This window comes from Tachysurus fulvidraco, chromosome 9 (genome assembly GCF_022655615.1).
Source record: "Tachysurus fulvidraco isolate hzauxx_2018 chromosome 9, HZAU_PFXX_2.0, whole genome shotgun sequence".
Taxonomy (NCBI): Eukaryota; Metazoa; Chordata; class Actinopteri; order Siluriformes; family Bagridae; genus Tachysurus; species Tachysurus fulvidraco.
Genome location: NC_062526.1, coordinates 389485 through 414484, shown reverse-complemented (window position 1 = coordinate 414484; position 25000 = coordinate 389485). Strand labels below are relative to the sequence as shown.

The window sequence follows — 25000 nt, the reverse complement described above, 5'->3', positions numbered from 1 at the left end:
TTTATTTATATTTATGGTATAAAAGTAAAGTATGAAAGTTTTAATTTATTTTAATACAGTGTCAAGTGCGATGGTTAAATAGTGAAATATTTGAATAAGAATCACCGACACACCTGCGTTAATCATCTCAGGTGTGGGACGTTACCGAGAAAAAGTGAAGAAGAAATGAAAGAAAAACTAAAAGAGGATAAAGACGCCGTCCTTTAGAGAACAGCAGGGGTCACGTCACGTCTCTGGGGTTTAGGCAAAATAGAGATTTTTGAAATAAAAAAATATTCCATTGTACAGGCTGTGACGTGATGCGGGATTTCACGGCTTATGTGATCGTGACACAGTGATAGTGTTAGCACTAGTGTTGTGTCGCTAACATGGTGGCACCGAAAATACAGTAAACAGCAGCACAGGATCTACAGAAGCAGGACATGGGGAATTTATACTGCAACTAATGTGTTAGATTAAAATGATCTAATAGTGACGGGTGAGAGGTGGGGGTGGGGTCAGGGTGACAGGTTGGGGTGGGGTGAGAGGTGGGGGAGGGGTCAGGGTGATAGGTGGGGGTGGGGTGACGGGTGGGGTCAGGGTGGCAGGTGGAGGTGAGGGTAACATGTGGGGGTGGGGTCAGGGTTGCAGGTGGAGGTGAGGGTGACGTGTGGGGTGAGGGTAACAGGTGGGGTCAGGGTGGCAGGTGGAGGTGACAGGGTCAGTGTCAGGGTGACAGGTGTGGGTGGGGTTAATCAGGGTAAAGTTTAATGTTAATGTGTAGGTTTACTCTGCAGTGTTCATGTATAAACACACAGCAGTACTAAGGTAATAAAGCCCTGCCGCATCAATAGTCCTGACTCTAGTTAACTCTTTATACATTTCTGAAGAGGGAGGACAACCGTGTCTGATGTCATGCAGTAACCAGAGATCTCCATATTAGAGCCCTAGAGAGGGAACAAAGTGTGCACTACTGAAACACCCCACCTCCCACCCCGCACAGGCAGACTGATCATAAGTATGTGCCCCCTGATCGACTAACACTGATTTATGTTACATGACAGAATAAATTTTTTTCTCATTATTTTACATCGAGCTCACAGGCAGAATTAATCAACTAACATGATACATGCAACAAGCTAACATCAGATTTACACACACACACACACACACACACACACACACACACACACACACACACACACACACACAGAGAAACGTCAACATATAATTCTGTGTGCTTCATATGCGGGAAAAAACTATTGGCCCCCTTCCTGAAAAACCCTCCTGATGAAGTTCAGCAGCCTCAATACTTTATTTAAATATATATATAAACTGCATGAACATCAGAATGAAACATGTAAAATAAAACTATATATATGAATGAATGAATTTTCTATAGGGTGCCAATAATTTTCAGCAGGATCGTTATTGTTTATTTTACAGAGACGGAGGAGCAACATGGCCACCATCAGCTAGCCAGAGCGCTAACATGGAGATCTGAGGTGTGTGACAGGTCCGTGATTAATGCACTTTCATTTTTAGCTTTTATTTTTATTTATTTAATTTTTACTTTTTTTATCTACGAATTTCTGAAAATTCAGTTAGAATAAAAACAGACTGAATGCTAACGCTAACTCTAATGCTGGGTGTAAATGGTGGTGGTGATGATACTAGAAGGTGGTGGCCTACAACACACACACACACACACACACACACACACACACACACACACACACACACACACACACACACACACAGAGCACCTTTGAATTAGATATTAAAGTTAACGGACACTTCAGCCCTTTTCAGAAGGGGTTGTTATTCTTTGTAGCTATTTAAACCATTTTTCTGGAATAAAGAGATACATAAAAACTCCTGAATTTAAACAAACACACACACACACACACACACACACACACACACACACACACACACACACACACACACACAGTAATGTCTTGGCCTCAAGATGCTGCGATCACCAACGAGAAACACCCAGACATTGAAGGACCACCTCCTCCTCTGATTGGACCAGAATAGTGAAAGACCAGCTGTGATTGGCTGTCAGCCCCTGTGAAAAAAAGGCTCTGATTGGTTGAAATAGAGGCTCTGTCACTGGTGGTAGTGTCGGTTGCCATGGCAGTATTCCTCATGTATGGATTGACTATTCCAGGTGTCCGTCACACCGATATCTCGTACGTAGTCCCGCCCACTCCGGTCACCTTTTTGACGCTCGGGCTGAGTGGCGGTCCGGAGTGTGACACCAGGTGGCAGTCTCGCATCTGCCCTTTAGGCTGTCCGTTAACTTTCCCTCGATTCAGTTCCTCCCTAAAGACAGCGATACATTTATTTCCTTAAATCAGTTACAGGAAGAATTCAGTTCAAGTTAAACAACATAATTCTTATTTACATCTAGGTTCGTTTTGTCCATCTAAGTAAACGTAAACACAAACGTAAACAAGCCGAAGTTACGCTCCACCCCTGAGGCTTACCTGTGGCTCAGGTGAGGTGATTCGGCTCTCTCCACTGCACCGATTAAGGACAGTTTATGGTGAGAAAAGGAAGGAGAACGAGGAGAAGGTGATGGAGACAGAGGGGGCTGATGGGATGGCGAGCGATGAGAGACGCCCCCTCCGTTTCCCACCTCGTTGTGTAGAGAGGAAGTGGACGTTCTGTGAGCTCGTGCCAGTGACAACGCAGAGGAGCGGACAGCACGAGGGCTGAAGGACATCACCCCGACCCTGGTGAGCTCGTCACGAGACCCTCTGGAGGCAGGACAATGTCCATCAAAGACGCCGGAATCGTTGGCGTAAATGTGGATGTGGCTGTGAGTGTGTCCATGACGCAGGAGGAGCCTCTCTCTCTCCTCCAGCTCTTTCCTCTCCTGGATGGACGCCATGATGGTTTTGGACAGGTTATCATAGCGGACAGGAGACGAATCCCTGTCTCGCTCCCTCTCAGCGTCTCGCTCTCTCTCTCGCTCCCGACTGTACAGGTACCCCACCCGGGTGGGGCTGTAAGGGGAGGAGGGGAAATGCTGACGCTGCAATTCAGGACGACGAACATGGCAGGTTTTCGTGGGCAGGAAGGGCGAATGGAAGGGCACAGAGGGAGCCATGGCTGCACTGGGTGTTAATAAGCTGTCGTAGGACAGACTGGCGTTGCGACTGGACATCGTCCCAGAGGTAAACACGCCCCTGTGAGGTGTGGACGTGACCGAATCGGGCTTGACGCCCCCTAGCTTCATGGGTTCATCTCTGCGGCCGGCATGTTTAAGGCTGTACGAGTCCAGCTGGAACGGAGACGACAGGAAGTGGCGATGAAGGGGAGGGACTTCAGCACCACCGTAATCCGGGAAATCCAGATTGGGCTCGGAGCGATAGTCGTGAGCTCGCTCTTCCAAGATGGCCGACGATTTTGAGTCTTCAGACATGGAGATCTAAAATGATATCGTAAATGTAATGAATATTGTGTGTGTTGTATCTCTTTTAAAGGTAAAATAAACACACTGATTAATGACCTTCTCTCCCACAGCGTTAAAGTGCACTTTGGGCATCGTCCCGAACGATGGTCTGAATTTGTACATGGCCGGAGTGGACGGAGTGGTGGCTTTACTGGACAGGGAACTTTCTGGAAAAGAGGAAAAAAATCAACTGAAACAAACCTGTAGATTAAAGTGGGAAAGGTGTCGTGATCGACCAGCAGAGGGCAGTAAGAGACCAAATACGCACACGCATGTATGCACACACGCGCACACACACACGGACGCGCACGCACACGGACGCGCACGCACACACACGCATGCACACACGCGCACACACACACGCACGCGCACGCACACACGCACGCACGCACGCACACACACACGCACGCACACACGCGCACACACGCACGCACACACACGTGCACACACGCACGCACACACACGCGCGTGCGCACAGATATTGAGTCAAGATAAAAGAAAATTATCCAAGTAACACAGAGATTGGAGCCACACCCCGTCCCTTACACCCTGTCCCCTACACCCTGTCCCCTACACCTTACACCCTTATCCTTACACCCTACACCCTGTCCCCTACACCCTGTCCCTTACACCCTGTCCCCTACACCCTACACCCTGTCCCCTACACCTTACACCCTGTCCCCTACACCTTACACCCTTATCCTTACACCCTACACCCTGTCCCCTACACCCTGTCCCTTACACCCTGTCCCCTACACCCTGTCCCCTACACCTTACACCCTGTCCCCTACACCCTTATCCTTACACCCTACACCCTGTCCCCTACACCCTGTCCCTTACACCCTGTCCCCTACACCCTGTCCCCTACACCTTACACCCTGTCCCCTACACCCTTATCCTTACACCTTACACCCTGTCCCCTACACCTTACACCCTGTCCCTTACACCCCACACCCTGTCCCTTACTCCTTACACCCTGTCCCCTACACCCTGTCCTCTACACCCTGTCCCCCACACATTACACCCTGTCCCCCACACATTACACCATGTCCCCTACACCATGTCCCCTACACCCTGTACCCTGTTCCCTACACCCTTTAAAGTTAAATCATCATCTTGCCTTCACTGGATGTCAGCTGACTCTGGAATTGCTGCTGAGGATGATGAAGATGATGAAGATGATGATGACGCTCAGCTTTTGGAGGAAGAGGAGGCTGAATATCTGCATTTTTCTCCCCCAAACCATCCAGACTGTTTTTTGACTGAACAACGAAGACAAATAGATTAGTGTGATTGTGAGAGTTTATGCCCCCTACAGGAGTGTGGATTGGGACACGCCCTCACCTTTGATCTCAGGATGTTAGTGTGAACTCCGTTATCACTCACTTTAACAACCACGTTACGGTCAGACACAACGGGGCGCAGGAACGGGGGGTTTATCTGGATGTTTGGCTTCTTCCTGGGGTCTACTATATACCTACACACACACACACACACACACACACACACACACACACACAGTTATCACACTGCATAACCCCAGTTATGTTCTAATATAAACACAGACTTAATCTCATCATAAAAGAGCTAATGCTATAAGTAACTAATAAAACATCAAACTATGTGTGTGTGTATGTATACATTTGTGTGTGTGTATATGTATACATTTGTGTGTGTGTGTATGTATACATTTGTGTGTGTGTGTGTGTGTATATTTGTGTGTGTGTGTATGTATACATTTGTGTGTGTGTATATGTATACATTTGTGTGTGTGTGTGTGTGTGTGTGTATATTTGTGTGTATATATATTTGTGTGTATATTTGTGTGTGTGTATGTATATGTGTGTGTGTGTATGTATATTTATTTGTGTTTGTGTGTATGTATATTTGTGTGTATATATATATTTGTGTGTGTATATTTGTGTGTGTGTGTGTGTGTGTGTATGTATATATGTGTGTGTGTTACCTTGGAGCTAGAGGACTGCACAGAACATGTTTCACGTTGCCACAGCAACCACGTGTAAAAGGGTTCACACCTCCCCGAAACTTCCCCGTTACCTGAGAAAGAGACTTGTGTGTAAGTGATACCCATGTGTGTGTGTGTGTGTGTGTGTGTGTGTGTGTGTGTGTGTGTGTTACCTGTTCATTAGTAGTGCGCCCTCTGGCCACCAGCACTAAGTGAAACCCAGTGAGTCCCATAACAGGGATGAAGAACAGACCAGAAACACACATCACTATCATACTGAACAGAGGAGCTCAGAAACACAAGGCATGATGGGAAACAGGTCAAAAAGTAATCTCTCACACTCAGAGGTGTGTGTTATATTTATTGTAAATAAGGGGCTACTTTGTGTGTGGAAGGATACGTGATGGTAGTGTGCAGCTCCGTGAGACGCTCCAAGTGGTTGAGGACAAACAGCAGGCCGAATGAGAACACACCCACCATGTGGGAGCTCAGAGACAGCAGGAAGAGGAAAAAATATCTGTAATTCCTCCGACCGATGCAGTTATTCACCCAAGGACAGTGATGGTCAAAGTCCTGTTCACACACACACACACACACACACACGCAGACACACACACGCGCAGACAGACACACACACGCGCAGACAGACACACACACGCAGACAGACATGCAGACAGACGCAGACAGACACACACACGAGCAGACAGACACACACACACGCAGACAGACACACACACACAGACAGACAGACACACACACACAGACAGACACACACACACAGACAGACACACACACGCGCAGACAGACACACACGCACGAGCAGACACACACGAGCAGACAGACACCATTCAATTCAATGTGAAACAAATGGTTGTGATTGAGTGTGTGTGTGTGTGTGTGTGTGTGTGTGTGTGTGAGTGTGTGTGTGTGTGTGTGTGTGCGTGTGTGTGTGTTACCTCCACACAGTTGTCACACACACTGCAGTGTGAACAGCGTGGTGGTCTGTAGAAGTGGCAGGTGGAGCACCATTTCATCCGCACCTGAATTCCCTTCACTTCCATGTTCTTATAGAGTGGAGCTCGGAAATCATCATCTTTATCCTCATCCTCAGTCGCTAAGGACAGATCAGGGCAGATAGGGAGGGGCAGATTTGAGGGGGGGCAGATGGGGAGAAAATAAGATGGAGATACTTTTTGAAGGTTTTCAAGAATTTCCATATTTTTCTGTGCTTGTTAGTCTGTGCATGTTCCTGTCTCTCTGTACGTCTGTCTGTCTGTCTGCACGTCTGTCTGTCTGTCTGCACGTCTGTCTGTCTGTCTGCACGTCTGTCTGTCTGTCTGTACGTCTGTCTGTCTGTCTGTACGTCTGTCTGTCTGTCTGCACGTCTGTCTGACATTCTGTCCGTGCGTCTGTCTGTACGTCTGTCCGTGCGTCTGTCTGTACGTCTGTCCGTGCGTCTGTCTGTCTGACATTCTGTCCGTGCGTCTGTCTGTCTGACATTCTGTCCGTGCGTCTGTCTGTCTGACATTCTGTCCGTGCGTCTGTCTGTCTGACATTCTGTCCGTGCGTCTGTCTGTCTGACATTCTGTCCGTGCGTCTGTCTGTCTGACATTCTGTCCGTGCGTCTGTCTGTCTGACATTCTGTCCGTGCGTCTGTCTGTCTGACATTCTGTCCGTGCGTCTGTCTGTGTGACATTCTGTCCGTGCGTCTGTCTGTGTGACATTCTGTCCGTGCGTCTGTCTGTGTGACATTCTGTCCGTGCGTCTGTCTGTGTGACATTCTGTCCGTGCGTCTGTCTGTGTGACATTCTGTCCGTGCGTCTGTCTGTGTGACATTCTGTCCGTGCGTCTGTCTGTGTGACATTCTGTCCGTGCGTCTGTCTGTGTGACATTCTGTCCGTGCGTCTGTCTGTGTGACATTCTGTCCGTGCGTCTGTCTGTGTGACATTCTGTCCGTGCGTCTGTCTGTGTGACATTCTGTCCGTGCGTCTGTCTGTGTGACATTCTGTCCGTGCGTCTGTCTGTGTGACATTCTGTCCGTGCGTCTGTCTGTGTGACATTCTGTCCGTGCGTCTGTCTGTGTGACATTCTGTCCGTGCGTCTGTCTGTGTGACATTCTGTCCGTGCGTCTGTCTGTCTGACATTCTGTCCGTGCGTCTGTCTGTCTGACATTCTGTCCGTGCGTCTGTCTGACATTCTGTCCGTCTGACATTCTGTCTGACATTCTGTCCGTCTGACATTCTGTCCGTGCGTCTGTATGACATTCTGTCCGTGCGTCTGTCTGTGTGACATTCTGTCTGTGTGTCTGTCTGTCTGACATTCTGTCCGTGTGTCTGTCTGTCTGTGCGTCTGTCGGTCTGACATTCTGTCCGTGCGTCTATTTGTCTGACATTCTGTCCGTGCGTCTGTCTGTCTGACATTCTGTCCGTGTGTCTGTCTGACATTCTGTCTGTGTATCTGTCTGACATCCTGTCCGTGCGTCTGTATGACATTCTGTCCGTGTGTCTGTCTGTGTGACATTCTGTCCGTGTGTCTGTCTGTCTGTGTGTCTGTCTGTCTGACATTCTGTCTGTGTGTCTGTCTGTCTGTGTGTCTGTCTGTCTGACATTCTGTCTGTGTGTCTGTCTGTCTGTGTGTCTGTCTGTCTGACATTCTGTCTGTGTGTCTGTCTGTCTGTGTGTCTGTCTGTCTGACATTCTGTCCGTGTGTCTGTCTGTGTGACATTCTGTCTGTGTGTCTGTCTGTCTGTGTGTCTGTCTGTCTGACATTCTGTCCGTGTGTCTGTGTGTCTGTCTGTCTGACATTCTGTCTGTGTGCTGGATCATAAACACAGTCTCTTTACCTCGGGGGAACACACCCGGGTCCATGAAGGTGGCCATGCTGAAATTAGCCAGAACAAAGAGGAACACCACACCATTGTAAACAGGAACCGCGGGAGATACAACATTCGCCAGCCATGGACACCTACAGACAGACAGACAGACAGACAGACAGACAGACAGACTTTGAGATTAAATGTATTTATGACATGTGTCTAAGCGTAGCCTGTAAAATCTGATGCTATAGCTGACATCAGTGTGTGGAGTTAAAGACAGTTAGAGAAGGGTTATAGAGAGTTATAAACACATGCACTGTCCTGCCCCATGTGTATTAATACCAGTCAGCAGTGATGGAGATATTTATACATGACTGCTAACCTCCAGCACGTGTATAACGTTTCCTCCCATTTATTTCAGCACATCACTGTACTGAGACACATGATGTGTGTGTGTGTGTGTGTGTGTGTGTGTGTGTGTGTGTGTGTCTCACGCACTCACTCACTCTCACGCACTCACGCACTCTCACGCACTCTCACGCACTCACTCACTCTCACGCATGCACTCTCACTCGCACGCACGCACTCTCACGCACTCTCACGCACGCACTCTCACTCTCACGCACTCTCACTCTCACGCACGCACTCTCACTCTCACACACGCACTCTCACTCTCACGCACGCACGCACTCTCACTCTCACGCACTCTCACTCTCACACACGCACTCTCACTCTCACGCACGCACGCACTCTCACTCTCACGCACGCACTCTCACTCTCACGCACGCACTCTCACTCTCACGCACGCACTCTCACTCTCACGCACGCACTCTCACGCACGCACTCTCACTCTCACGCACGCACTCTCACTCTCACGCACGCACTCTCACGGACGCACTCTCACGGACGCACTCTCACTCTCACGGACGCACTCTCACTCTCACGGACGCACACTCACACTCTCTCACGCACACTCACACTCTCACGCACACTCACACTCTCTCACGCACACTCACACTCTCTCACGCACTCTCGTGCACACTCACACTCTCTCACGCACTCTCGTGCACACTCACACTCTCTCACGCACTCTCGTGCACACTCACACTCACACTCTCACGCACACTCACACACACTCACGCACGCACACTCACGCACGCACACTCTCACGCACGCACACTCTCTCACGCACGCACACTCTCTCACGCACGCACACTCTCTCTCACGCACGCACACTCTCTCTCACGCACGCACACTCTCTCTCACGCACGCACACTCTCTCTCACGCACGCACACTCTCTCTCACGCACACTCACACTCTCTCACGCACACTCACACGCACACTCACACTCTCTCACACTCGCGCACACTCGCACACTCACGCACACTCGCACTCTCTCACGCACACTCGCACTCTCTCACACACTCACACTCTCTCACACACTCTCGTGCACACTCACACACTCTCTCACACTCTCACGCACACTCTCACACTCTCACGCACACTCGCACACTCTCACGCACACTCTCACGCACACTCGCACACTCTCACGCACACTCGCACACTCTCACGCACACTCGCACACTCTCACGCACACGCGCACACTCTCACGCACACTCGCACACTCTCACGCACACTCGCACTCTCTCACGCACACGCGCACTCTCTCACGCACACACGCACTCTCTCACGCACACTCGCACTCTCTCACGCACACGCGCACTCTCGCGCACACTCTCGCGCACACGCGCACTCTCTCACGCACACTCTCGAACAACCTTGAACAACCACATACATTTACACCTGTCCAGTTTCATCTGAAACGCGTCCCAGACCACCTCCTGAAGGGGTTTGTACCATCGGGTTTATATCCGCTCCTGACAGTTACACTACAACACTTATTTATTTTTTCATATAAAACAGTAAAGTGTATTACAGTGAAGTTCTTAACTGTTTTTATTGTATTGGCTTTTCGAGTTTTGCACTTTGCAGACGGTCCCTTTAATCTGTCTCTCATGTGTTCACACAGAGACTTGTGTATTCTGTCCAACGCTGAGGAAAGCTGAATTTGAGGAGAATTGTGTTGTAGCTGCCTCTCTACATCACTACGATAGAAAAGAGGTGTTATTTGTGTAGTAACAGCGTTTAGCTCAGGAGTTATTGACTCGGGAAACTCCAACCTGTGAATATGTGGCTGACTTTCACAACACCCAACAGTGTATAATGTTTGGTGATGAGTATAACAGGAATTCTCTGCATCCATGATCGCTTCCCAACGGCCACCTTCTTATCGTACTGCATACAGTTTGTAAATGTTTTTAAGATGGTTGGTTGTTTTTTGGCGGTGTGTTTGTGCTGCGGCGGTCTTTTCATTTCGCAGGGTGTAACATCTCTCCCACTGGACAGCAGGCCTGTGTTTAAGGTGCTGCAGTAAATTAGTCGTACTGCTACCTACACACACTGTGCAGCGGGACGTTGTGTGTTCTGTGTCTGATGTCACAAAACACAACCAAGTCCATATGACAGAGGACACTGTGCCTTTATGGGGAACGACTTCTTCACTGCTCGCTGCCATGTTGTTTGTGTATCTCTATGGCAAACGTGTGGGGGGAGGGAGGGCTGAGCCCATTCAGAACCACGGGAGCCCAGAGGGGAGCGTCAGCGGATGTTAAAGAGAAAAAACGATTTTCATTCAAACAAATTGATGTAAACTACACATTCAAGTTCATCGATAAAATCGATTTAAGTGACGTGACGTACGGCTAAGTTCGGTGACCCAGACTCAGAATTCGTTCTCTGCATTTAACCCATCCAAAGTGCACACACACACACACAGCAGTGAACACACACACCGTGAACACACACCCGGAGCAGTGGGCAGCCATTTACGCTGTGGCGCCCGGGGAGCAGTTAGGGGGTTCGGTGCCTTGCTCAAGGGCACCTCAGTCATGGCCGGCCCGAGACTCGAACCCACAACCTTAGGATTACGAGTCAGACTCTCTAACCATTAGGCGACGATTTATCGCCCAGCCCTAGGTGTAAGGTGTAAGGGACAGGGTGTAGGGGACAGGGTGTAAGGTGTAGGGGGCAGGGTGTAAGGTGTAGGGGACAGGGTGTAAGGTGTAGGGGACAGGGTGTAGGGGACAGGGCGTAAGGTGTAAGGGACAAGGTGTAAGGGACAGGGTGTAGGGGATAGGGTGTAAGGGACAAGGTATAGGGGACAGGGTGTAGGGGACAGGGTGTAAGGTGTAGGGGACAGGGTGTAAGGTGTAAGGGACAAGGTGTAAGGGACAAGGTGTACGGGATAGGGTGTAAGGGACAAGGTATGGGGACAGGGTGTAAGGTGTAGGGGACAGGGTGTAAGGTGTAGGGGACAGGGTGTAAGGTGTGAGGGACAAGGTGTAAGGGACAGGGTGTAGGGGACAGGGCGTAAGGTGTAGGGGACAGGGTGTAGGGGACAGGGCGTAAGGTGTAAGGGACAGGGTGTAGGGGACAGGGTGTAAGGTGTAAGGGACAAGGTATAGGGGACAGGGTGTAAGGTGTAAGGGACAAGGTGTAAGGGACAGGGTGTAAGGTGTAGGGGACAGGGTGTAAGGTGTAGGGGACAGGGTGTAAGGTGTAGGGGACAAGGTGTAAGGGACAGGGTGTAAGGGACAGGGTGTAAGGGACAGGGTGTAAGGTGTAGGGGACAGGATGTAAGGTGTAGGGGACAGGATGTAAGGTGTAATGGAGTAAGGTGTAGGGGACAGGATGTAAGGTGTAATGGACAGGGTGTAAGGGACATGGTGTAAGGTGTAGAGGACAGGGTGTAAGGTGTAAGGGACAGGGTGTAAGGTGTAAGGGACAGGGTGTAAGGTGTAAGGGACAGGGTGTAAGGTGTAGAGGACAGGGTGTAAGGTGTAAGGGACAGGGTGTAAGGTGTAGGGGACAGGGTGTAAGGTGTAGGGGACAGGGTGTAAGGTGTAATGGAGTAAGGTGTAGGGGACAGGATGTAAGGTGTAATGGACAGGGTGTAAGGGACATGGTGTAAGGTGTAGGGGACAGGGTGTAAGGTGTAAGGGACAGGGTGTAAGGTGTAAGGGACAGGGTGTAAGGTGTAGGGGACAGGGTGTAAGGTGTAGGGGACAGGGTGTAAGGTGTAGGGGACAGGGTGTAAGGTGTAGGGGACAGGGTGTAGGGGACAGGGCGTAAGGTGTAAGGGACAAGGTGTAAGGGACAGGGTGTAGGGGATAGGGTGTAAGGGACAAGGTATAGGGGACAGGGTGTAGGGGACAGGGTGTAAGGTGTAGGGGACAGGGTGTAAGGTGTAAGGGACAAGGTGTAAGGGACAAGGTGTAGGGGATAGGGTGTAAGGGACAAGGTATGGGGACAGGGTGTAAGGTGTAGGGGACAGGGTGTAAGGTGTAGGGGACAGGGTGTAAGGTGTAAGGGACAAGGTGTAAGGGACAGGGTGTAGGGGACAGGGCGTAAGGTGTAGGGGACAGGGTATAAGGTGTAGGGGACAGGGTGTAGGGGACAGGGCGTAAGGTGTAAGGGACAGGGTGTAGGGGACAGGGTGTAAGGTGTAAGGGACAAGGTATAGGGGACAGGGTGTAAGGTGTAAGGGACAAGGTGTAAGGGACAGGGTGTAAGGTGTAGGGGACAGGGTGTAAGGTGTAAGGGACAAGGTGTAAGGGACAAGGTGTAGGGGATAGGGTGTAAGGGACAAGGTATGGGGACAGGGTGTAAGGTGTAGGGGACAGGGTGTAAGGTGTAGGGGACAGGGTGTAAGGTGTAAGGGACAAGGTGTAAGGGACAGGGTGTAGGGGACAGGGTGTAAGGTGTAGGGGACAGGGTATAAGGTGTAGGGGACAGGGTGTAGGGGACAGGGCGTAAGGTGTAAGGGACAGGGTGTAGGGGACAGGGTGTAAGGTGTAAGGGACAAGGTATAGGGGACAGGGTGTAAGGTGTAAGGGACAAGGTGTAAGGGACAGGGTGTAAGGTGTAGGGGACAGGGTGTAAGGTGTAGGGGACAGGGTGTAAGGTGTAGGGGACAAGGTGTAAGGGACAGGGTGTAAGGGACAGGGTGTAAGGTGTAGGGGACAGGATGTAAGGTGTAGGGGACAGGATGTAAGGTGTAGGGGACAGGATGTAAGGTGTAATGGAGTAAGGTGTAGGGGACAGGATGTAAGGTGTAATGGACAGGGTGTAAGGGACATGGTGTAAGGTGTAAGGGACATGGTGTAAGGTGTAAGGGACAGGGTGTAAGGTGTAAGGGACAGGGTGTAAGGTGTAAGGGACAGGGTGTAAGGTGTAGGGGACAGGGTGTAAGGTGTAGGGGACAGGGTGTAAGGTGTAATGGAGTAAGGTGTAGGGGACAGGATGTAAGGTGTAATGGACAGGGTGTAAGGGACATGGTGTAAGGTGTAGGGGACAGGGTGTAAGGTGTAGGGGACAGGGTGTAAGGTGTAAGGGACAGGGTGTAAGGTGTAAGGGACAGGGTGTAAGGTGTAGGGGACAGGGTGTAAGGTGTAGGGGACAGGGTGTAGGGGACAGGGGACAGGGTGTAAATGTTTTTTATCCCTGTGTACTGAGGTGGTGTTTTATTATCCAACACAAAGTCCTCCTGTGTTTGTGTCCACATTAACATCCAGGCTGCTGTTACTAATCCTGGCTCTCGTACATAAATAACTGTATTGAAGGACTGACCAAAGCCACAACTCTCTCTAGATCTCACACACACACACACACACACACACACACACACACACACACACACACACACAACATCATTTTACACACACACTAGCGCATACAAACACACACACACAGTACATCATTTTACACACACACTAGCGCATACAAACACACACACAGTACATCATTTTACACACACACTAGCGCATACATACACACACACACACACACACACACACAGTACATCATTTTACACACACACTAGCGCATACAAACACACACACACACACACACACACACACACACACAGTACATCATTTTACACACACACTAGCGCATACAAACACACACACACACACACACACACACACACAGTACATCATTTTACACACACACTAGCGCATACAAACACACACACAGTACATCATTTTACACACACACGAGCGCATACAAACACACACACACACACATGCATACACATACACACATGCGCACACACACACGACAGCTGCCATTGAGATGTTTTCTAAAATGTTAATTTAACCTATGTTGTGCTTAGCTTTAACACTGTGTGTGTGTGTGTGTGTGTGTGTGTGTGTGTGTGTGTGTGTGTGTGTGTGTGTGTGGTACTACACTCCATTCCTTGCTCTTATTTTAAGCGAAGTGTGCAGCTGTTGTGTTAGAAATATTACACAGACATAAATAATCAGAACGTGCATCAGGAGACGATCTTCTACAAAATGTCCTGCATATCTTCTTATTTATATTCTTATTTATTTATCTTTTTATTTATATATGTTCTTATTTATATATGTTCTTATTTATATATATATGTCACACACACACACACACACACACACACACACACACACACACACACACACACACACACACACACAACACTGCTGTAAGGATCCAGGACTTTCTGATGCTAAGAATTAGCCAGCTGGTGGTTCAGTGATTTAATCATTACATCATTAAGTTATTTATACTCACTGTGTTAAAGAAGTGAACCATCATTTTAAATAAAAATTAGTTACTAAAATTATAACATTATTATACTGTATTATACATTATTATACTTTATTATACTGTATTATACATTATTATACTTTATTATACTGTATTATACTTTATTATACACTATTATACTTTATTATACATTATTATACTTTATTATACATTATTATACATTATTATACTTTATTATACTTTATTATACTTTATTATACATTATTATACATTATTATACTTTATTATACATTATTATACATTATTATACTTCGCACCAACTGCTAGCCAAATCGTAGCTGTTGTAGAACATTACAGTGAGAATAAACTAAAGACTGAACATCTGGAACTAGTAAAATTACACTGCAGTTAAATGTAGAGTCGAACACTTCACATGACGAGTGTATTTAATCACTGCTGCTGGGTGGAGGAACCCAGCAGTGGTGATTGAATACACTCGTCGTGTGACGAGTGTATTCACCAGCTAAACACCACTAAACAGCAGGTAAACACCAGCTCACACCCTCGGATCTACTGGTCCCACCCTCTCTCGGGGTAAGAGGGAAGTAATCTGGTTCCTCTCAAGGTTTCTTCCTCATATCATCTCATGGAGTTTTTCCTCATCACCGTCACCTTGCTCATTAGGGACAGATATCTAGTATCTTAAATTTTAAGTTAATCTTTTTTAAATTAATTTTAAACTTTAATTGTATATATTCATTTATTTATTTTTATTTTATAATATATTTATTTATATTTATATTATTAGATATTTATTTATTTTTCTCTCTCTTCAGTTTCCAGACTTCTGTAAAACTGCTTTGAGACTTTGGGGAATTGTTAAAAGTGTTATACAGATAAATCGACTGGAATTTAATGAGTTCCAGCAGATTACATTACATTAGTGACTACAAACGTCAGTGTGTGTCGAGTGTGCGCACACACACACACACACACACACACACACACACACACACGCACACACACACACGCACGCATGCACATACACACACACGCACGCACACAGACACACACGCATGCACACAGACACACACACATGCACATACACACATGCACGCACACGCACACAAACACGCACGCGCACGCACACAAACACGCACGCGCACACACACACAAACACGCACGCGCACATGCACACATGCACGCACACACACGCACGCATGCACATACACACACACGCACGCACACAGACACACAGACACACACGCATGCACACAGACACACACACATGCACACACGCACGCACGCACGCACACAAACACGCACGCGCACGCACACACACACACATGCACGCACACATGCACACACGCACGCGCACACGGTTTCTTCAGTCGTACAGAAATGGTTCAGTTTCTCTGCTTCAGACACTAAACAAGTTAAAGCCTGCTGTAAAATTTGTCTGAAGTTTTTGCCAATTAAAGGAGCAGAAAGACTAATTATTACTGCACCTCAAACACAAGCAGGCTGATGAATGGGAGGTGTGTGGTGCTGAGATAGACACCACTAAACACCAGGTAAACACAGCAGCAGCTAAACACCACTAAACACCACTAAACACCAGCTAAACACCAGCTAAACACCACTAAACATCAGGTAAACACAGCAGCAGCTAAACACCACTAAACACCAGCTAAACACCACTAAACACCACTAAACACCAGCTAAACACCAGGTAAACACCACTAAACATCAGGTAAACACAGCAGCAGCTAAACACCACTAAACACCAGCTAAACACCACTAAACACCACTAAACACCAGGTAAACACCACTAAACATCAGGTAAACACAGCAGCAGCTAAACACCACTAAACACCACTAAACACCAGCTAAACACCACTAAACATCAGGTAAACACAGCAGCAGCTAAACACCACTAAACATAAGCTAAACACCACTAAACACCACTAAACATGAGGTAAACACCACTAAACACCACTAAACATGAGGTAAACACAGCAGCAGCTAAACACCACTAAACACCACTAAACATGAGGTAAACACAGCAGCAGCTAAACACCACTAAACATAAGCTAAACACCACTAAACATAAGCTAAACACCACTAAACATAAGCTAAACACCACTAAACACCACTAAACATAAGCTAAACACCACTAAACATAAGCTAAACACCACTAAACACCACTAAACATAAGCTAAACACCACTAAACATAAGCTAAACACCACTAAACACCAGCTAAACACCACTAAACAGCAGGTAAACACCACTAAACATGAGGTAAACACCACTAAACATGAGGTAAACACAGCAGAAACACTACCCACAGTATCCCATACGATCAGCAGAGACCACCTGAGTAAGATATTACTGATGCTGTGATACGTTACATCACTAATGACATTCTGCCCATATACACAGTTATAAAGCCTGGATTTATTCATATGCTCAAAATAATCACCCCCCCCCCCATATAGTCTTTAGTGGTTTTATAAAAATTATGGTTTTAAAAACCCAGCTCTAATACACACACATACACACACACACATTATACACACACACACACATACACACACACACACACACTGTACATGTTTTGTATGTCTTTTAACAGGTTGTCTTTAGCATCAAACCCAGTGTGTTGGTTCAGACACAGAACATCATCAACAAACTATCACACACAGCAGCAGAACAAACAGAGTGTATGTGTGTGTGTGTGTGTGTGTGTGTGTGTGTGTGTGTGTGTGTGTGTGTTTTGCCTCTGCTCTATAGCAGCCTTGTAAAAACTGACCGCTTGAAGAACATTAATTTTGATCTTCAATACCAGTTTAAACAGAGAAATCGGATTAAAGTGCAGTGTGTTAAGTTCAGCCTTCAGAGGAGTTCTGGCTCAGATTTTAGCAGAGAGAGCAAAAATAGCTCACCACATGAGTACACACACACACACACACACACACACACACACACACACACACACACACGCGCGCACACGCGCACACACGGCATGCTAACTAATGCCTGATTTAACATATCTACTGGAGCATCAACCTGTACAGTACAGTAGAGAGAGGGAGAGACTGAGAAAGAGAGAGGGAGAGAGAGAGAGAGAGAGAGAGAGAGAGAGAGAGAGAGAAAGACAGACAGAGAGAGAGAGAGAGGGAGAGACAGAGACGGACAGAGAGAGAGAGAGAGAGAGAGAGAGAGAGAGAGAGAGAGAGAGAGAGAAAGACAGACAGAGAGAGAGAGAGAGAGAGAGAGAGAGAGAGAGAGAGAGAGAGAGAGAGAAAGACAGACAGAGAGAGAGGGAGAGAGAGAGAGACAGAGGGAGAGAGAGAGTGAGTGTGTGATTGGTAGAATTTGTTTACTGTAAATAGCAGCACCTGTTCAGCTTGGATTAAGAGGAAGCAGTGGGTTATTTCTGCACACAAGAAGGAGTCCTGCAGGGTGTGTGTGTGTGTGTGTGTGTGTGTGTGTGTGTGTGTGTGTGTGTGTGTGTGTGTGTGTGTGTTTCTGCCATTCAGTTGGTAGCATGTGCTGGTTAGAAGAATGTCTGACCAAGTGACAGAGCGAGAGACAGAATGGGAGTGAATTCTTCCGCTGGACAGATTTGTTTAGTTTTTTGTGTTCAACTGAAATATGAAGAAAAATAAATAAATAAAAAGTTTTCAGGGTTTTTTTTTTACCGCTGATTGTTTTCCATCACTGGACATGCACTAGCTGTGCTTAGCTTGGTGTGGCTGTTGCTATGGTTACCACTACGTAGCCTCTGTATGAACTTGCACGAATTCTTGTGATTCTGACGATATTTGGAATGTATTGTGAACACCGTCACCATCAGCTGAAGCCGTACACAGCCATTAACACAGCGGACGGTGAAGCGTCATTGGTTACAATAAGATGACATCTGGCCAATCAGTGACAAGCTCCACCCACTCGGTCCTGTGCAGAAATCCACCATAACGATATAAGGAGTAAAATCTACCTGGATTTCTACAGCGTGCTGCTGTGCTCTTAAAGAGCGTTAAAGACTTCAGGGCTCCACATTAATCATCTGAGGCAGGAGGCAGAGCACAACAAGCATGAATCACCATCAGCGTGGGCGATCACACACACACACACACACACACACACACACACACACACACACACACACACACACACCTCTGTCTGCAGCTTGGCTCACAGGAGGAAAGAGAAAATGCTTTTACTCTTTGTGGAAACTGATGGATGCCGTCAGTGGGTTTTCTGTCACACATCTCCACAACCTGCACATCCTGAAGCTCACACACAGAGTGTAGAACACACAGATGTGTTGGTGTAGAACACACAGATGTGTTGGTGTAGAACACACAGATGTGTTGGTGTAGAACACACAGATGTGTTGGTGTAGAACAGATGTGTTGGTGTAGAACAGAGATGTTGGTGTAGAACACACAGATGTGTTGGTGTAGAACACACAGATGTGTTGGTGTAGAACACACAGATGTGTTGGTGTAGAACACACAGATGTGTTGGTGTAGAACAGATGTGTTGGTGTAGAACACACAGATGTGTTGGTGTAGAACAGAGATGTTGGTGTAGAACACACAGATGTGTTGGTGTAGAACACACAGATGTTGGTGTAGAACACAGATGTTGGTGTAGAACACAGATGTTGGTGTAGAACACAGATGTTGGTGTAGAACACTCTCTGTATTCTACACCAACATCTGCAGTTAGCTCCAGACACTTTTTCACAAACCCAGAGAGTTTTTTGGAGCTCTTAGTTGGAGGAGCAGCTGTGCTTTATGCTACATGGAGGAGACGCTGGCGGGGGAAGTTCACAGGTGCCCTAGTGAAGCTACAACAGAGGAGATTTAGAACTGCGCTCCCATCAATTCACCTGGAGAACCTCCGCTCACTGAGGAACAAAAGACTTTTCCCGCTCTGCTGCTCTCTGTTTTACAGCCTTGGTGCAGTCACTGGATCTTTGAGGCTGGAAGCCTGGATGAACTGTCACTGTGACGTCTTACATCAGTTTTTGTGAAGACGTGTGTGTGTGTGTGTTTGTGTGTGTGCCAACCAAAACCTTCTGAAAATACAGTAACAACAAGCCATGGTTCACAGCCAAACTGGAAAAACTTTGACATGCCAAGGAAGATGAAGGTTCAAAGTTGGCTCCACTGGTGAAACTTCTAAGAACTGGTTTGCCTTTCCATCAGTTAGAGAGCATCACAGAGCCGAGTGTGACGTCACTGTATACCTGTCACATTACACAGCAACGTTTAGTGTGTATAGTGTAGTGTGTATAGTGTAGTGTGTATAGTGTGTATAGTGTGTAGAGTATAGTGTGCAGAGTATAGTGTGTAGAGTACAGTATAGTGTAGTGTGTATAGTGCAGTGTGTATAGTGTGTATAGTATAGTGTGTATAGTATAGTGTGTATAGTATAGTGTGTATAGTATAGTGTGTATAGTATAGTGTGTATAGTGTGTAGAGTATAGTGTGCAGAGTATAGTGTGTAGAGTACAGTATAGTGTAGTGTGTATAGTGTGGTGTGTAGAGTATAGTATAGTGTGTATAGTGTATATAGTGTGTAGAGTATAGTGTGCAGAGTATAGTGTGTAGAGTACAGTATAGTGTAGTGTGTATAGTGTGGTGTGTAGAGTATAGTATAGTGTGTATAGTGTATATAGTGTGTATAGTATAGTGTGTATAGTGTGGTGTGTATAGTATAGTGTGTATAGTATAGTGTGTATAGTGTAGTATGGTGTGTATAGTGTGCATAGTATAGTATAGTGTGTATAGTATAGTGTGTAGAGTATAGTGTGTAGAGTATAGTATAGTGTGTATAGTATAGTATATATATAGTGTGTATAGTGTGCATAGTATAGTGTGTATAGTATAGTGTGTATAGTATAGTGTGTATAGTATAGTGTGTATAGTATAGTATAGTGTGTAGAGTATAGTATAGTGTGTATAGTGTGTATAGTATAGTGTGTATAGTATAGTAGTGTGTATAGTGTGCATAGTATAGTATGCACAGTATAGTATAGTGCGTATAGTATAGTGTGTATAGTATTGTGTGTATAGTATAGTGTGTAGAGTATAGTGTGTAGAGTATAGTATAGTGTGTAGAGTATAGTGTAGCGCGTATAGTGTGTATAGTATAGTGTGTATAGTGTGCATAGTATAGTATAGTGTGTAGAGTATAGTGTGTAGAGTATAGTGTGTATAGTGTGCATAGTATAGTATAGTATAGTGTGTAGAGTATAGTGTGTATAGTATAGTGTGTATAGTATAGTGTGTATAGTATAGTGTAGTGTGTATAGTGTGTATAGTATAGTGTGTATAGTATAATGTGTATAGTATAGTGTAGTGTGTATAGTGTAGTGTGTATAGTGTGTATAGTATAGTGTGGTGTGTATAGTGTGTATAGTATAGTGTAGTGTGTATAGTGTGTATAGTATAGTGTGTATAGTATAGTGTGTATAGTATAGTGTGGTGTGTATAGTGTGTATAGTATAGTGTAGTGTGTATAGTGTGTATAGTATAGTGTGTATAGTATAGTGTGTATAGTATAGTGTGTATAGTATAGTGTAGTGTGTATAGTGTGTATAGTATAGTGTGTATAGTATAGTGTGTATAGTATAGTGTGTATAGTATAGTGTGTATAGTATAGTGTGGTGTGTATAGTGTGTATAGTATAGTGTAGTGTGTATAGTGTGTATAGTATAGTGTGTATAGTATAGTGTGTATAGTATAGTGTGTATAGTATAGTATAGTATAGTGTAGTGTGTATAGTGTGTATAGTATATTGTGTATAGTATAGTGTGTATAGTATAGTGTGTATAGTATAGTGTGGTGTGTATAGTGTGTATAGTGTAGTGTGTATAGTGTGTATAGTATAGTGTGTATAGTATAGTGTGTATAGTATAGTGTGAGTTATGTCTGTACTTTTGAGAGTCACAAACAGCTGGAACCAAATTCCTTGTGTGTGTCGACATTAACACACTTGTGAAATAAACCTGATTCTGATGTGAATGCACAAAGGACAATAAACCAAATTAATGTTTATGTTTAAACTGCTGATGTTTACACAGTTAGTGATGAATCCCTAATCACACACGGCTTCACTATAGTGCACCGTTTTACATGTTTATTATGTTAATGTACAAATCTGTGTGCACACTCTCACACACACACACACACACACACACACACACACACACACACACACACACACACACACACACACACACAGTCAGTCAGTCACTCTCTCTCTCTCTCTCATACACACACACACACACACACACACACACACACGCGCGCGCACACTCTCTCTCTCTCTCCCACACACACACGCGGCGGGCGCGCACACACACACACACACACACACCAGTGATTAGGACTGTAGGTGTGACAGTGTTACTATAGCAGTACTGAGACCTGCTGTAAGTAATAAACAGTGTAAATAACGCGCACTCACGTGAACACGAAGAACAGTGTAGAGGAGCCCACCAACAGAGCGGCCGCGGTGCACACTGGGATATATTTGGTGGGTTTAAATCTTTGTCCGGCGCTGACGTGCATTCTGTAAACTCCACATTCCTCTGTCCCCACCGTCACACACACATATACACACACAGCGGGCTGAGCGCGTGCACCATCCGGTCCCGTTAAATCCGCTCCGGTACCGTTTGTGTTCTTCACCGTTAAAGCACGACAGGCTGGGAGAGGGTGAAGGGGCGGGGATTTGGATACATACGGGGCGGGGCTTCGGTCACATATAGGGCGGGGCTTCGAATACGAACGATAGCAAATGTCTATTATTCTTTATTTATATTTCGTTTATATATATTTGTATTGTATTATATGTGCTATTTTATATATAATACACTATATAAAGATTCTGTTTTATTTTTGTATTTCAGTGATGACGCACTATGGATCTCTAACGTGATTGGTGGAGCAGTTCCAGATGTTCGCTGATGTTTCTTTAACCACACTGAGGCATTTACATCAGAATCACAGAATAAATGAATAATAAGTTTGACTTTTATTTCGAATAAAAAGCGCCATCTTGTTTGACTTTTATTTTGCATAAAAAGCGCCATCTTGTGTGACTTTTATTTTGTCCTGACAGTGACGTGTTTTACTTCGGTTTTCGCTGTCATGCAGATTTCGCCTCATGAGTTTAAAAGAAAAAAAAAAACATCCGTCATATGTGTAAATAATTACATACAGTAAGTAAAAGGTAATAAATAACACTTATTATTATTATTATTGTATATATTTAATGTATAATGTTTACTTTTCAGTGTTAGCTTTAGCATGTTAGCTAACCCGGCTTCCTGACTGTAAACTTTATTGTTGCTTTAACTGATTATTAATGTTGTGTTTGTTATCTAACACTTATTTTACACTGCACTATAAACCTGCGTTACAGAACCAGCTGTAACCGGTCATAACTAACACCAGCATTGTGATTATAACTAAGTGAACATTTGTCTTTAAACAGTTTATTATTATTGTGTGTTTGTGTGTGTGTGTGTGTGTGTGTGTGTGTGTGTGTGTGTGAAGGGTTTTAGTAAAACTGAGGCGTGAACACGGTTTTATACTGAAATCACACACACACACACACGCAGACATCTGCTTCTATTGTACAGTTAACACTACACTTCGTGTGTGTGTGTGTGTGTGTGTGTATGTGTATGTATGTATGTATGTATGTGTGTGTGTGTGTGTGTGTGTGTGTGTGTGTGTGTGAGAAGGGTTTTAGTGAAACTGAGGCGTGAACACGGATTTATACTGAAATCACACACACACATCTGCTTCTATTGTACAGTTAACACTACACTTCGTGCGTGTGTGTGTGTGTGTGTGTGTGTGTGAAGGGTTTTAGTGAAACTGAGGCGTGAACACGGTTTTATACTGAAATCACACACACCTGCTTCTATTGTACAGATAACACTACACTTCATTTACGTGTGTGTGTGAGAGAGAGAGGACATGGCGTGTTCCAGAGCTCCGTTAGATGAGCAGCATGTGACAGAAGTTTCAGGACCTCAAGGCAGAGAGAGAACACTCCCAGCTCTGGTAAAGAACACACACACTCTCATATTGTCTCTCTCACTCTCTCTCACATTTATACACACACACACACACACACACTCATATACAGAGTCTCTCTCTCTCTCTCTCTCTCTCTCTCTCTCTCTCTCTCATACATTTATACACACACACTCATATACACACACTCTCTCACTCTCTCATACATTTACACACACACAAACACACTCTCTCACACACTCCCAAATCAGATCACATGATATACACAGTCTAATATTATGATAATCAATATTAGGAAACAAACAAATGTGTGATACTTGGACTGTTTATGGTGTAATGATATGGTGTGTGTGTGTTTAGCACCCTGAGCGTAAGGAGGACCGGGGGTTTATACCATACTCTCCACCCCTTGAAGATCACTCACCTGCTCAGGTGGAGGAGTTTTTGGAGCATGCTCAGTTCATCTCAGAGGATCTGGAGTGGCTGCTCTCTTTACCTCACGACAAGTTCTGGTGTCAGGTGACCACAACACGCTAAACTCTGTTAGCTTCTTTAGCATTATGCTGTAGCTAAATCACACAAGATCTCTCTCTGTCTCTCTCAGGTGGTGTTTGATGAGTCTTTACAGAGGTGTTTAGACTCGTACTTGCGTCTAGCTCCTCGTGGTATCGACTCGTCCTGTCTGTCTTTTACACCTGCTGTGTCTGAGTTACAGCGCCGTCTTCATCGCTCCGTCTTCATGGTCTTCCTCAGGATGGCAACGCACAAAGAGTCTAAGGTTTTAATAATAATAATCATAATAAACTTAATAACCATAAATATAAGTGTGTGTGAGGGTCTGTGGGGTCCAAACACTAATCATCACTAATCATCAGCATAATAATAACGACCTCAGACAGGTACATTATTATTCCTTTTATGGTGCTATTTCATTTACAGCTGTTTAATCTTCTTCTCCTCAGGAGAACTTCATCACTCCTGCTGTGTTTGGAGAAATTATCTACGACAACTTCCTCTTCGACATTCCCAAAATCTTGGACCTGTGTGTGTTGT

The 25000-nt window shown here is 45.7% G+C and overlaps 2 protein-coding genes across 4 annotated transcripts in view; one reads left to right on the top strand and one right to left on the bottom strand.

The window, feature by feature from the left end:
• Positions 1-22641, bottom strand: part of zdhhc8b (zinc finger DHHC-type palmitoyltransferase 8b) — a 22869-nt gene extending 228 nt beyond the window's left edge. The window contains exons 1-11 of one of the 2 annotated variants that reach the window (XM_027143312.2): positions 22365-22641; positions 8254-8375; positions 6368-6525; positions 5812-5984; positions 5585-5687; positions 5412-5503; positions 4832-4922; positions 4566-4707; positions 3503-3612; positions 2475-3421; positions 1-2310 (exon numbers count right to left, since the gene is read on the bottom strand). The exon at positions 1-2310 is cut by the window's left edge and continues 228 nt beyond it. In XM_027143312.2, coding sequence (XP_026999113.2) covers positions 2163-2310; positions 2475-3421; positions 3503-3612; positions 4566-4707; positions 4832-4922; positions 5412-5503; positions 5585-5687; positions 5812-5984; positions 6368-6525; positions 8254-8375; positions 22365-22468 — 2190 coding nt within the window. In that variant the 5' untranslated portion in view covers positions 22469-22641 and the 3' untranslated portion in view covers positions 1-2162. Of the gene's footprint in view, positions 2311-2474; positions 3422-3502; positions 3613-4565; positions 4708-4789; positions 4923-5411; positions 5504-5584; positions 5688-5811; positions 5985-6367; positions 6526-8253; positions 8376-22364 lie in introns of both variants that reach the window. The other variant, XM_027143311.2, reaches the window with a different exon arrangement.
• Positions 22642-22972: 331 nt separating this feature from the next.
• ascc2 (activating signal cointegrator 1 complex subunit 2) overlaps positions 22973-25000 on the top strand; it is a 12268-nt gene continuing 10240 nt past the window's right edge. The window contains exons 1-5 of one of the 2 annotated variants that reach the window (XM_047818714.1): positions 22973-23121; positions 23843-23974; positions 24308-24466; positions 24552-24725; positions 24910-25000. The exon at positions 24910-25000 is cut by the window's right edge and continues 39 nt beyond it. In XM_047818714.1, coding sequence (XP_047674670.1) covers positions 23888-23974; positions 24308-24466; positions 24552-24725; positions 24910-25000 — 511 coding nt within the window. In that variant the 5' untranslated portion in view covers positions 22973-23121; positions 23843-23887. Of the gene's footprint in view, positions 23133-23842; positions 23975-24307; positions 24467-24551; positions 24726-24909 lie in introns of both variants that reach the window. The other variant, XM_027143310.2, reaches the window with a different exon arrangement.